This window comes from Oreochromis niloticus, linkage group LG2, assembly GCF_001858045.2.
Source record: "Oreochromis niloticus isolate F11D_XX linkage group LG2, O_niloticus_UMD_NMBU, whole genome shotgun sequence".
NCBI classification, from domain to species: domain Eukaryota; kingdom Metazoa; phylum Chordata; class Actinopteri; order Cichliformes; family Cichlidae; genus Oreochromis; species Oreochromis niloticus.
The window spans coordinates 33,591,891-33,605,212 of NC_031966.2; the positions used below are offsets into that span (position 1 = coordinate 33,591,891).

Consider the following 13,322-nt stretch of genomic DNA (forward strand, 5'->3'; position numbering starts at 1 on the left):
CCTTTTCCTGCATATTTTCATTCCTCACCTTCTGTCCTTTCCTTTTTAGGTAGTACTACAGCAATAACATTCCTGTGTTGCCACTGTATGTTTCTGCTGCCGATCATTTGATGCATTGGTTGTGTTTGCAGCTGTTAACTGTGGAATTCATTGCAGAATGATGCAGCACGGTGACTCCAGAGTCTCTCTTAAGGATGGATATCCAAAATATTAAGACCTTTCTTGCATTCATTTTATCCTGCTCTTACCTCACATTATCTCTCTGTGACAGGTTGAAGGGGAATATTGATATGGCGCCTCACAGTTTTAAAGCATTTGAAGAAAAAATAAAAGGCTGAATGAGCTTTAAAGAGAAAGACAAAAGGACAGTTAGAGATATAGAGAGTGTGATGGAGGGAAGATAGACAGACGGAAGGAAAGTGAGATAGAGGCAGACACGGCGCAGAGGGAGACAGACGTAGAGAGATAAATACGATGGCAGAGGAAAAAGACAGAGACAGACGGAGAAAGAGAAGACAAGACGAGGGGGGAGCAGTAAAAAGAAGAAAGCTTACCTCCTTATCTTCCCTGCCTTTCACAGCAAACCTCACAGCAGCATCTAATACTGCTCTATGTGTGAAAGTATCAGAGAGCGTGACTTGTTTGTGTGGTGTCTAAACTCAGGCAGCAGCTAATGAAACTGAAATGAAAACATCAATCTGTGCAACGACTTCAAATGTTTATCAAAATCAAGAATAAATTTGGCGAATGTGCGCTTGACGTCCATGTGGCTAATTCATCTGCATAATGCTAAAAAGCACAGTTTGTGTGCCTGTGTGTGCTTAGGTGATTTCCATGAAGGCTATTCAATCTACCAGAGTGCTTGGCGTGTCATCGGGAAATGAACATCAGCAGCTGAGGTCTAATTGAAGGATAATTTATGGAACAAAACACAGAGAGTGTCAGTAAAAAACACAAAAAACGCTGCCGGTTAGATCGGCCACCTTCGGGCTTGGACACGTTACCACTAAACACTGCTTTTTGGTCTCTGGGTCACAGCTGGAGACCCGACTCTCATCACCGGTGATGATCCTTGACATGAAGGTTGGGTCAGTCTGACACAAAGTGGGGATTTAAAAGCAGCAGCAGCACAGCTACGAAGGGGAGACGGACCAACTTTAAGCCAACTTTGGTTTCTTTTATAATCTGGATGTTCTGTCTTAAAACAAAAGGTTTGGAAGCGACTTTATTTTGTTGTGTTATAAAATCTAAATATAAGGTCAGATGTACTTTATTTAGATATTATGTTGCTATTATGTTATTTTGTTTTTTTGTCTCACAGCAGCCAAAAACAAGAAAAACATCTATAAAATAAAGAATCACTTAAAAGAATCTCAATAAAGGAGAAAACAGAAGAAGAAGTGAAGCACTTAGATGCCTTAAAAAGCTTGCTCTCAATTCTATGAATGGCTGTTCTCAGTTGACTGAGTTTGATATTGTAGTAGACCTCTAGTGGTCGTGTGAATGAGTGCATGTTAAAATCTCCGATGGGGCTGTTACTCAGGAAAAGTTCTATAACTGCGACTACTTTTAAAAGGACCGTCGCAGTCACCAGCCCGCAGAGACATTTGGAACTGTTTAGTTCTTCTTCTGCCCATTCAACACAAACCAGGTAATAAATAATAGCCTTAAATCAATGAAATGGTTCCAAAGCGTCCCAACAACAACTAATCCCAAACTGATGCCAAAGACATGAAGCACGACAGCGTTACAGCGACACATCCTCTGCACCGAATGTGTCACATGTGATAGATTTGAAATGAGGTGGCAGGTTGTGTTTGGATCATAGATCCAGCTTGGCCATCAGAATAGCAACACTTTGCTGTGATGACAAGAGAAAAGAATTAGGAGTTGACAGATAGATGGAAACAGGAATCAAAGAGTTGGAGGCCGTTTGGGTGGAGGTCTGAGAAAGATGGATGGACAGACATCAGAGGCGTGTGACAGTCCAACAATTAGCTGAGCTTCACCGGGTTTAAATGTGACTGACATTTTGATCTGAGAACAATGATTATTGAATTAAATGATGAACCTTAATTTGTTGAGCCTGCGATGAACAGAAAGCACATTTTACAGTGTTAAATTAAACAGCGAGTCATATCGTGGTGTCTCATAATTTCAGCAACACTGATCTTATACTCACATTAATTCTCACTCTTTAGTCTCCGTTTGTCAGGGTGCGTTGTCACTTCCATTCCTCTGTTACGCTAGGAAAAATAATGGGAACTGATCGTTTCCTAAATACTCAGTTAAACATGCCCAGTTTCAGAAATGTTCGTTTTTGACTTCCAATTTGAATATATTTCCGACTGATAAAAGACTGTGACAGTTTGGAAACAATCAAAGAGTTTAACGGGCAACAAAAATGTATTAAGAGATGGAAACTCTGAATGTGTTTAAAGAGGCAGAAAACATATTTTATTCCTTGGACTCCATCCAAAGTATTACTATTGATTAGATAAAAACACAGTAAACCTTCCAATAACTTATATATTCTCGTCTCTTTCACATATTTAAGTTGCTCATCCTTAGCAGTAGTACTTAACATTTATTACAAAGCTGCACATTCAGAGTAAGGATGAATTTCCAGGATATCTGGGACGTGTGTAGAGTTCCTCGAGCACTGTTAGCTTTTCTGCTTTTACTTTTGATTTCTTTTAACGCAAATATCACAAATTTATGTTTAATTGCAAGTTCTTTTTGTTTGTTTTTTGCCTCTAGACCATGTTGGCATAGTAACAGGAAGTGAAATAAATCACATGTATAACCCAGGGCATTATGGAATAATGACAAAAGCGGTGGCGAGCAGGACGGCAGAGAGAAGGGAAAAGTAAATAAAACTGATATTAAAGGAAATAGAAAGTGAAGGCACTGAAGATGAAATGAGACAGAAAGAAGAAAAGGATGGAAAGAAGAGGAAAAAATGAGTGAGTGAAAGTGTAAATATAAAGAAGAAGAGTGGAGCAGACGAGTGGAGGAGAGAGAGGGGGTGGAGGAAAATGAAGAACATAACTGTGGTTGCTGATGTAAATCTCCCCCAGGTTAAAACAAGATGATAATTAAAAATGTACCACAGGGTCACACTGTGGCTGTGTGTGTGTGTGTGTGTCTTACTGTGTGGCCTTTGTCGCTGTAAGAGTGTGTGCGTGTGTGTTTGGTAGGGGTGAGAATGCACTGCCCATTAAAAGGTGTCCCTGCTGCAATCAGTGTACAGAGGCCTTAGGGCCTATTTGTTACTACATCAATCTGGAGTTAATGGAAACACACAAATGTGCAGACTTGTGCACACATCCAAACACATTTCTGCCTACAGTGCTAACATTGTCAGAAAGACCGCCAAACAGCAGGGCAGACACACACACACACACACACACACACACACACACACACACACACACACACGCATGCATGACGGGTTTATACACTTAAACACACACACAACACGCGTGCAGCTGGGAACGAAGGCAGCCAACTGGGCCATCCTCAGAGCACAGCGCGCACTGATTGGTACACAAGCAAATCTTAATGAGATCCTTTCAGCACTGAATTTTTCATGTTTCTCTCATAGATTCTTCACCTCACCTGTCTTGTTTTTCCATGAGCAGCTTATAGATTGTTTCTTCAACTTCCTGTTAGACGCCACGCTTCCTCTCGCTTTCCTTATATTGCTACGGCACTTAAATGTCATTTTTTTGAGGTGGATATAATTTGCCAATCCAAACAAACTTTTACTCTCATCTGAAAATCATCTACTGAAGATGAGTCGAAGTGAAAGGACGGGAATTTTTTAAATGTCACGGTTTTGACTCTCTGCCAGGTCGCATCAGTAGATAAGGCAGCTCTGCGGCGAGTGCCGCGTGGGTGCTGCAAATATTTAAGCGCAGAGTAAATTGGTTTGAGAACACATCTGCGCATAAGTCATTGTTAGTCGTTGACTGGGGGAGATAAAAGAACACGGACGCGGCGGGACTGCAATGGATAAAGTGCACGCTGACAGGGAGCAGGAGGCCAGCACGGCGCTCACTGAGCCACCGTCTCTGCATTATCTCACATGAGACTCTAAATCTCTGCCTGTTGTTCAGTGGTCAAAGCTGACCTCTAACTTTCCAACTGATAGAGCCAATGACCCTTCAGGGTTCAGTAAAGTATCCTTTTACAAAGCCCCTAAGAGCCATAACAGCTGATGTGATGATTTTGGCCAATTGGCTTCAGTCTGATTCACAAACCAGGCTAAACTTAGAAGAAGTTTGCTCATATAAAAACAAACTGACTGAAATGCATATTGGAAATTTCTCAAGTCATGATTTATGACAATGGAGAAATTCAAATGCTAAAGTACCTTTCCCTTCACAAACACATACAGGAGGAAAAAGCAGAAGTCAAGGTCATGGATGGGGTTTTTGGCAGCATCCCATCACAGTACTGCCAATCATATCCAAATGCCAAATCACAACAACAGTCGCCAAAAAGCACTTTGTATTGTAAGGTAAAGACCCCATAACGATACAGAGAAAACCCCAACGATAAACTGACCCCCTGAGCAGGCATTTGGCGATAGTTGAAAAGAAAAACTCCCTTTTAACGGGAAGTAACCTCTGGCAGAACTAGGTTCAGGGAGGGGCAGCCATCTGTGGTGACCGGTTTGGGGTGAGGGCAGGACGGCAGGACAGAAGACTCTCAATAGGTCTGTCCCAAAACTTAGGCCGCATCCTTCGGAGGCCGCATTTGAAGGCTGATTACATCACAACCAGGCGACGAAGGCTGTCCCAATTCGAAGGCTGCTCCAAATGCGGCCGACAAATGTGTCCTTCATTTCCCCGAATTTGAAGGATGGGTCGGGTGTATCCTTCGTAGCCTAACATATCCCAGAATTCATAGCGCGGCCCAGCCAATTCCAGTTTCCAACAATGGCGGCAGCTACTTAGTTTTAATATTATTCTTATTAATCTTTCTGGGTCTCAAAATACACTTTTAACATATTTTCAGGTGAGAATGGAGCTGTGTGAACTTCAAATATCTGCTCGGTTTAGCAAGACATCACATATTTACAAAAGTGCTCGACGTTTTCGGAGACGTCTGTTACCCACCAGCTCGAAGCTGACGAGTCACCAGAGCCGGCAAGAACACCGGACTCTCACCACAAAACGTTTTCAGGTCCCTGCGGTCTTTTGCTACTCAGGTTAATCAGTTAGACAACCTAGAAATGTTATTGTTTGGCTTTTTTCAGTATTTTATTTGTTCGTGAGTAAATCGGTGTGGCTGAGATTAAAGTTATTAGATTAGATTAAATAAACCTTTATTAATCCATCGGGTGGGTTCCTCCGGGATTTTCACACAGCTGAATAAACGTCAAACAGAAAACTGATTAAACCGAAGTGTGAGACGGTCGATAATTTACGGCAGTGTCCTGTTATATTTTAGATAGCAAGGAGCAGACGGCCGAGTTTATTAAACTCCACCGAGACAGCGGTGACGCAAAACTGAAGGCTAGACCGTCCCATTTCACAGCCTCGCACTTCCGGCCTTCTCGGTCTTCGAAGGACTCGGCCCACGTAGACCGCGAAGGCCGGGTCCTCCGAAGGATGCAGCCGACGTTTTGGGACACCGCTAATAATCTCCACTAACTTAACTCCTGTGAGGCGACCCTAACTATTTTATTTGCAGTAGTTAAAAAAAAGACAATGACTGCTAAATGTAATCTGCATCTTTCATCATCAAGATGCAGAACCGTTAACACATTCAAGTACACTTCCATCGTTAAAGTTCCCGCATGCCTGAAAGGCCACAGTAAAGTGAAACTGATCACACGCGCTGCCACAGGCAAAGTGTTCGTGGAAACGCCCTGATGGAGCACGCCATTCCACGAAGAGACACCAAAGTGATGAGCACTTTGCACCAAGAATGGAGATGCCGTTCTAAAAATACAGACCTAGAGGATCACCACCCGAAACCAAGGATAAAGAAATGGAGAGGAATTGCTGTTCCTTACCAGGTGTGACTTCTATCACTGTGTCTTGTCTGTCTGGGGGGAAAAGGACCTTGGGAGGTTGTGTGGTCTGGAGAGCTGAAAGAGAGAAAAGAGAGGAAGAAGATCATCATTAGAAGCGTGCTGGGCTTTGGACATAACATATATCATCACTTTACAGAGTTGCCAGTTTTAGAAAGAAACATTCATTTTACAACATTACGCTGTTGATAGAAAAACAATGGAAACCCACAGCTGTACTGCAGGTGTAGAGCCCGATAGTGCAGTGTTTTGTCAGGAAGAGCCCCGAGGGAGAGCTGACCTTTGCCCCCATCAATTGATCAACGGCCTGCAGTATCACAAAGCCAAATATAAAGAGAATGGAGCTACCCAGCTGTCACGCCAACTAGACGCTGCCTCAGTCACAGAGGCAGCTCACAACACAACTTTTCTCACCTAATGATTCCTTCTTGTCCCTGTGCAGGTGAACCTGTTGACGAACTGCCTTTGTCCTCTGATGACCAGCAACACTCTTCCCATTTTACCTCACTGACTCTGAAAAGCCATCACGCCGTCCCTCCCTCACCACCTCCAAGTGTCTAACAATCCTCAATACTGCTGTCCTCCCTTAAAAGCCTGTCCTATTCCACATGGAATTTATTCTGTGTCTGAGCACATGAAGTTGGTTTCCGGAGTCAACTAAGCACCAGCTGATTAACTCATATTGTGATCATTAAAAATCAGTTACTATTCAAAGTCTTGGCTCATACTGGAAACAATTCAGGGTTCAGTGTCTTGCATAAAATGCCTGTCGTACAGGAGGAGGTGAGAATGAACATCAACCATCAGCCAGCTGGGTTGTAGAGCTATTAAAGCTTCTTACATTTAAGAGCTGTTCAGCAGATTGTAATTCAAACAGCCTCAGAGGAGACCAGACTCCTGCACCACCTGTGAGCTCTGTTTTTAAGCTTTACAAAATCTAGGCCATGACAAGACACTTTGGCCAATTACGTGTCTTTCAGACCAGATCTGGTGCAGCATAGGCGATTAGGCACAATGGTACAATATCACAAGCACATCACTGAACTTCTACCAGGAAGTGTGGAGTTACAATCCTGCATGAAGCCAAACAAATGTAGATTTTAATCCATATGATCATATGCACACATGCATTACAGCAGAGCGATATATATTTTTCAGATTATAGTGGTTTGGTCCTTTTCTAGCTTTCTTTCCACTCAAGCTTTATCCAACTTTATTTTATTGCCAAACGTCTCCTGGTGCGAGATTTGCTCGAGCAGAAAAATAAAGATTGCAAGTGTTATGTGTGAAAATCAACACTTGGTTCATTTGATAGATTTTTTTCAGCATCCATTAGACACAAACAAGCGCAACAACAAAGCTGAGGCTTAATATCAGGAGTAAGTATAGAGTCGAAAAGCACTCGCTCACCTACGACGCCTTAATTACTTTGACTTTTAGGCAAACTTAGCAGATAGTTTCCCACGTTGGATTAAATGCTCTTTATGTGACTTTTGCAGCAGGGCAGAAGCACTCTACACAGGTTTCTCTTTCCTTCTCTTTTTCTTCTTTCTTTTCTTTCTCGACTTCTTCCTTTCCCCTCAGTAACACTGTCAATCTCTCCATCGCTCCATCCTCGTGTTTCTGTGACAAGACTGATAGTTTCATTTGCATTCTGAAGGCGCCGCTGTGCCCTTTTAAGATTAATGAGACAACCCTTCACCTAGACCTACTCTTGTTCTCCTCTCTTCTGTGCTCCACTCGTCTTTTACTTTCCTCTCCTCTTTTCACAATCTTCCCATAATTTTGCTATACACATCTATAGGACCGCTGCACAGATCCTCCCCCATTTACAGTTTTATGTCTTTCTGGCTTACTGTTTTTCAAATTTCATGGCTCACAATTTCATTTGGGAGCTCACGTGACCCTTTGTGAAAAAACAATGAAGCTGTATCCATGTTTTAATCGTCCATATATCTTTATGTGCGGTAAACTGTCCTTTTGAATAGAATATTGCCATAATCTCCCATTCTGAGTTTGGACTTTGCTTGCATGTGTCACGTGGTTAGAAAATCAACCGTACATGCGTGCAGGCTGTGTCCAATTCTCTATGAGAAAGACTAAAAATTGTGTATGTGAGTGTTCAGAGTCTGTGCTAACTTGAATTAAAATCAAAGGTTTTCTTCAAATAGATGATAATGATGGGGTTGCTGTTTACGTGTATCAGCCAGGCTCATAGAAACGCAGCAGGAATTAGAGATCGCTGAACTTTTGAAAATGGTTGCTTGTGTCGAAAATTACAGGACACCAGTGATGCAGAGGGTGTGTTTTGTCGGTGCCTACGTGCGTGCTAGGACGGCGCCTACAGAGGCGTCACATGATTGATTTCAACCACGCAGCAGTGATTCACAATGGCTAATTTCAGTCTTTGTTTTTGTACTTCTTTCCCATCTAAGAAGCGATGAACGCATACAAAATTCATAGGACAGAACAATAACACTGTTTTCACAGTTCATTGTAACTCGCTGCTTTGTGGTTGTGTAATTGTTTAAATCGATGATGAAATGGAGAGGTGTGAGGACACAAATGGAGACTGAAAATACCAGAAAATTAAAGCACTTGTTTCAGGAGCAAAGAGGACCTGCTGAATGAATATGCTTGGGATTTGTTTTTTTGGCTGTAGTGTGTAGAAAGTGAATGTAAATTTCAGTCATCAGCGAGAAGTAGTAGCGTACATTTGGTTTATCAAAACTAAAAACAGCTGCTGCTGGAAATGAGGTTGTTTAGAACAGAACTGGGGCTGGAAAACTAAATAACAATCAAAGATAGAGAATTGCATTCAGACACTTTTCAGTCTGAGTTTGACGATGGAGGACGGCAGAAATTTGATCTACTGGATGAAAACTGAATATGGAATAAGTGGCGTTTGCTCTGCTTAGTGAAATGGTTTGCCATCTACCTCGTACTTACTGACAACTCAAAGAGCTTTTTAGCCACATTTGACTTTATTTGACACATGTATTCATAAAGCACTTTATTCTATGCACTTAATTGACCTTTTATTCACAACCATAACCAATTTAGAATCACCACTGAACCTGACACGCATCTGTTTGGATTGTGGTAGGAAACAGAGGCACTCAGAGAAAAGCCCTGCAGGCACCACCAAAGGCCGGGTGGTTAGGAGGTTCAAACCCAGAGTCTGCAAGCTGTGAGACTGCTGACTGCACAAATTACTACTTCTTATCACTAGGACTGCTCTATTCTATTCTATTCTATTCTATTCTATTCTAGAAGTTAGACACATGATGCGGTTTAACTGCTGCTACAACTAATTCTTCTTCTTCTTTCCTCCACCAAGGAGGTTATGTTTGTGGTCGTATTTGCATGTCCTTCTGTCTGTAAGCACGGGAGGTTGAAAAGTTTTGACTGAACATCCATCGAGGTTTTCAAAGCAGACTTAATGATTTATCAGTCAAAAACTGCCAATAACCCTTAAACTTAGAAACCACGACTCTTACATGTGTGGCGTGTATTATCGACATGTCGAATGTACCGTATAAAGATTCAAAATACCGCACTGCATCGCATTTGACCTCTGACCTCACTTTTACATCTGCCTTTCTTCAACTTGACCCCAAAATGTGTTCAAACTTTAAAGAAAGTATCATCAAGAGAAAGAAAATGAGCCGCCTAGTTAGTTAGAAATACACTGTAGAAAATTACAATGTATTACTGACTGCTGGAGGTTTCTTCCTGTTAAAAGGGAGTTTTTCCTTCCCACTGTCACCAAAGTGCTTGCTCATAGGGGGTCATATGATTGTTGGGTTTTTCTCTGTATGTATTATTGTATCTACCTTACAATATAAAGCGCCTCGAGGTAACTGTTGTTGTGATTTGGTGCTGTATAAATAAAATTGAATTGAATTGAAAATGATCCTTTACTTACTTGTACATTATGTTTGTGTGATCAAAGCAGAAATCTGTCATAATATTTCATTATGGTTGCTAATATTATTATAGCAGTTTTAGTATAGTTCTGTATGCATATATGACTTTTCTCTTCTTTTTAATTAGCCAACAAAAAACTAATTACCAAGAAGAAATCACAAGGACTCAAATGGCATCTGTCTCAGTGCTGTGCTGCTTCTGCTGCACTTTGGGTTTCAAATAAGATCTGACCTTTTACAGATACATAGTTCACTGCAGTGTGGCACATTCAGCCAGGCACAGTAATAATCACGTGCTAGACCCCACATAAAGTAGACAAAGTTTGTTTTAGTGCAGTTTTTACAGAGGATGCTATATAAACTTTGGCATTTTTGTTCAATTCAAGGAAGCTGTAAGTGCGTGCACATCCCTGTTGTCATATATTAATGTGCCTGAGGGCCAGAAACTTTAGCGCATTTCCAAGTAATTTGAGCAACATGTCTGTCAATAAGAATCACCCAGCTCTGATCATTTTAGCTCCGCAGGTGCTCACATAGATTAAACCACTGTTTTCCTTCAGCTTGAATCTTGGATGGAAGAAAAACTGTTTATGTCATCAAACCTAATGTGAACTTCTACTCGAATTTGAAAATTTCGGGACAGTAAAAATCTCAACATAGCAGACTCTCCTGTTAGCATTTAAAACAATATTACAAATCAGTGCCAACATAATGATCATTTTTCCTGCTGTCTCGCCCGTAATATTTGAGGCTGCAAATGGAATGACCTCAGCATTTCAAGGGTTGCTTGATTTTTGACCTTTTGATGCTTCCTGTCCACAGTAATGTTGTTGTTTTTTCTTCTGCAAAGAAAAAGAATAAGAAAAAAAAAATCATAGAAACCAACTGGTTGAAAAAAGGCACCCTGTTCTTGCACGCATACTAAGTTTACATTTGGTGATTCTCAAAACTAAAGATTTGAGATCCATTAAATGTGTAATTTTCATTCCTCATTAAATATTCTCTGGGCAGTAAATGCTCAGAAACATCAAATAATGAATTATCATATGTTCAGTACAAGTGAACCAAAAGCTCTAGAAATCTTCCTTTTGTCTACCTTCTGGCCTGGTTTACTGTGTACTAACTGGCTGTGAATGACTGGTAATGTAATCTCAGCCAAAGCGCTTGCTGTGGACCGATCCACTCTGTCATTCCTCCTCTTCTCAAAAGGCAGCAGAAAAAAAGGCGAACATTTTGTGCTGTTAAGTGTGCATAATCAGATTCTACATTCTGTATATCAAATTGATTTGACCTTTTGGGAAATTCTAAAATGTCCAAGCAGGGAATGGGCAGAGACACGGGAGACATTTATGCTGGGTGTGGATACATCGAGGTTGTATGTCATGCCCTATTCACAGCAAAGTGAAACATTACTGGAATTTATTTTAACCAAATGTTAGCAAAGCTTTACAAAAGAGACACAGATATACTTCTTGTACTTCTCTTCCACTTCATTTCCAAAGCATGGCTGAGGATTAAAATTATTAGTCCCTGTGAAATATAAAGTAGAAAAGGATTAAAGGCCAGTAGATGTTCTAAGGACGAGTGTTCTTTGGAAGGCATCAATTATTTGTAAACAAAGTTATCACAATGTTTCCAAATGCCAAGAAATGGAGTGAGAAGTATCATTAAGAAATTCAAAGAGAGCCACCCAGGACAGAACACGCCTGGCAGAGGTAGGAAGAGAAAGATTTCGAAGACAAATAGTGAGAGATGTTTCTAAAGAGCTCAGAACAACTGCTTAGACACAAGAGAATAACTTAGCCGAGTCAGGAACTGTAGTATCAAAGATAACAGTCACTAGAACTGTGCACAGGAATGACTGTGATGCTGCAGACCAAGAAAAACGTCTTAGAGCCAGATTGGAGTAGAGTACCATAAAAACAACAACAGGGATGAACAAAGAGCTCTACAATCACAACAAACATGTGTGAAGTACACTAAGGACAACCTGGAGAAAGATTCTGCACACTCAAAGTGTCCTTTGGTCAGATGAGACTAAACTAAGATGTTTGGAGAAAGCAGGAGGAGAGAGACCACAGGGAAGCACGGTGGTGGGAGTATTATGCTGTGGGGACGCTTCAGTGTGTCTGGAACTGGGAATCTCATCAAGGTGGAAGGAACCATGAAGAATTTATGAAGATTTTGAAAGCGTGGGACATAGCTTTGTCGTCTTACATGACAATGACCCAAAACACACGCCCTGGTGAAGAACGGCCTCCAGAAGATCAAAGTGTGCGTTGCTGACTGGCCTGCACAACGTCCTGACTTTAAAATCTGTCGGGTGAACTAAAGACCAGGGTCCTGCTAGAAGGCAGTTAAATCTGGAGAAGCTGGAGAGGTTTGCCAGAGAAGGGTTGCTCCAGAGACGTGCGTGGAAATAATTATAAACCAAGTAAAAATAAAACTGCCAAGTGTGCACAACTGCAGCAAATGTATGCATGTTTATTTGTGAATTATTTGTGTTGTCTCAGTGGATGGAGTGAACACTTTCAGCGAGAAAGAGAGTGCGTGCACTTGTGTGTTCATATATGCGTGTAAGCTTTGCAGTCAGGGTTACTGTTGTGAATGTAGGCCAGACACGAACGTACCAACTGATATGTAAATAAGCTTGTGTGGGTGTGTGAACATGTTAGTGAAAAATGAGTGTGAATTTCCATGCATGAGCATGCATGCATTTATTTATTTGCTAGTGTGTCTGCGTGTACATGAGTCACACATGCATATTCATTTCATACTTTGAGTGCGACTTGTGAGTCAGCTGGTACTTTTCATAAATGATGTCAATTTACGTCAGCAATGTTTGCAAGTTAGTTCATTTGACAGTGATATTCAACACAAACAAAGACATCAGATTCATAATGACGTACTGACGCTGGCGTTTCATTACGAGCTGCCAAAACTCAAGGTGACCATACCAAAGAGAAAACGTACTTACTGGTATTTAAAATCTTTAACTTTACAATCAGTTAGATTTCATAAAGAATTGCCTTAGAAGCAACGTTTACATGTCTGCAATTATTTCATGTGAGCATTTATTATTGCCTTTATTTTCACGGGAATCCAATAAAGAATTATTATTAATGTAACTCTTCCAGCAATAACTGAAACTGTAAAGAATCTGTTTTATCTAAGTATATCATCATGAATATGCTAAACAATTAATTTTATAAGAAATGACTTGTTAATAAGTAATTTTCAGTCTCACAAAACTGAAGTCAGCTCTGAACAATTGTATGAAATTTACATAGATGAATCTTTAAATATTCAATATTTTATTAAAAATCAAATGTGCTTTTGTTATTTTG

At 40.8% G+C, this 13,322-nt stretch overlaps 1 protein-coding gene across 5 annotated transcripts in view; it reads right to left on the bottom strand.

Annotated features, from left to right (window-relative positions):
- The window catches only part of il1rapl2 (interleukin 1 receptor accessory protein-like 2), a 464,293-nt gene that overhangs the window by 73,707 nt on the left and 377,264 nt on the right, over window positions 1-13,322 (bottom strand). For all 5 annotated transcript variants that reach the window (XM_019346586.2, XM_025898426.1, XM_025898428.1 and 2 more), the window contains exon 7: window positions 6,029-6,103. In XM_019346586.2, coding sequence (XP_019202131.1) covers window positions 6,029-6,103 — 75 coding nt within the window. The remainder of the gene's footprint in view (window positions 1-6,028; window positions 6,104-13,322) is intronic.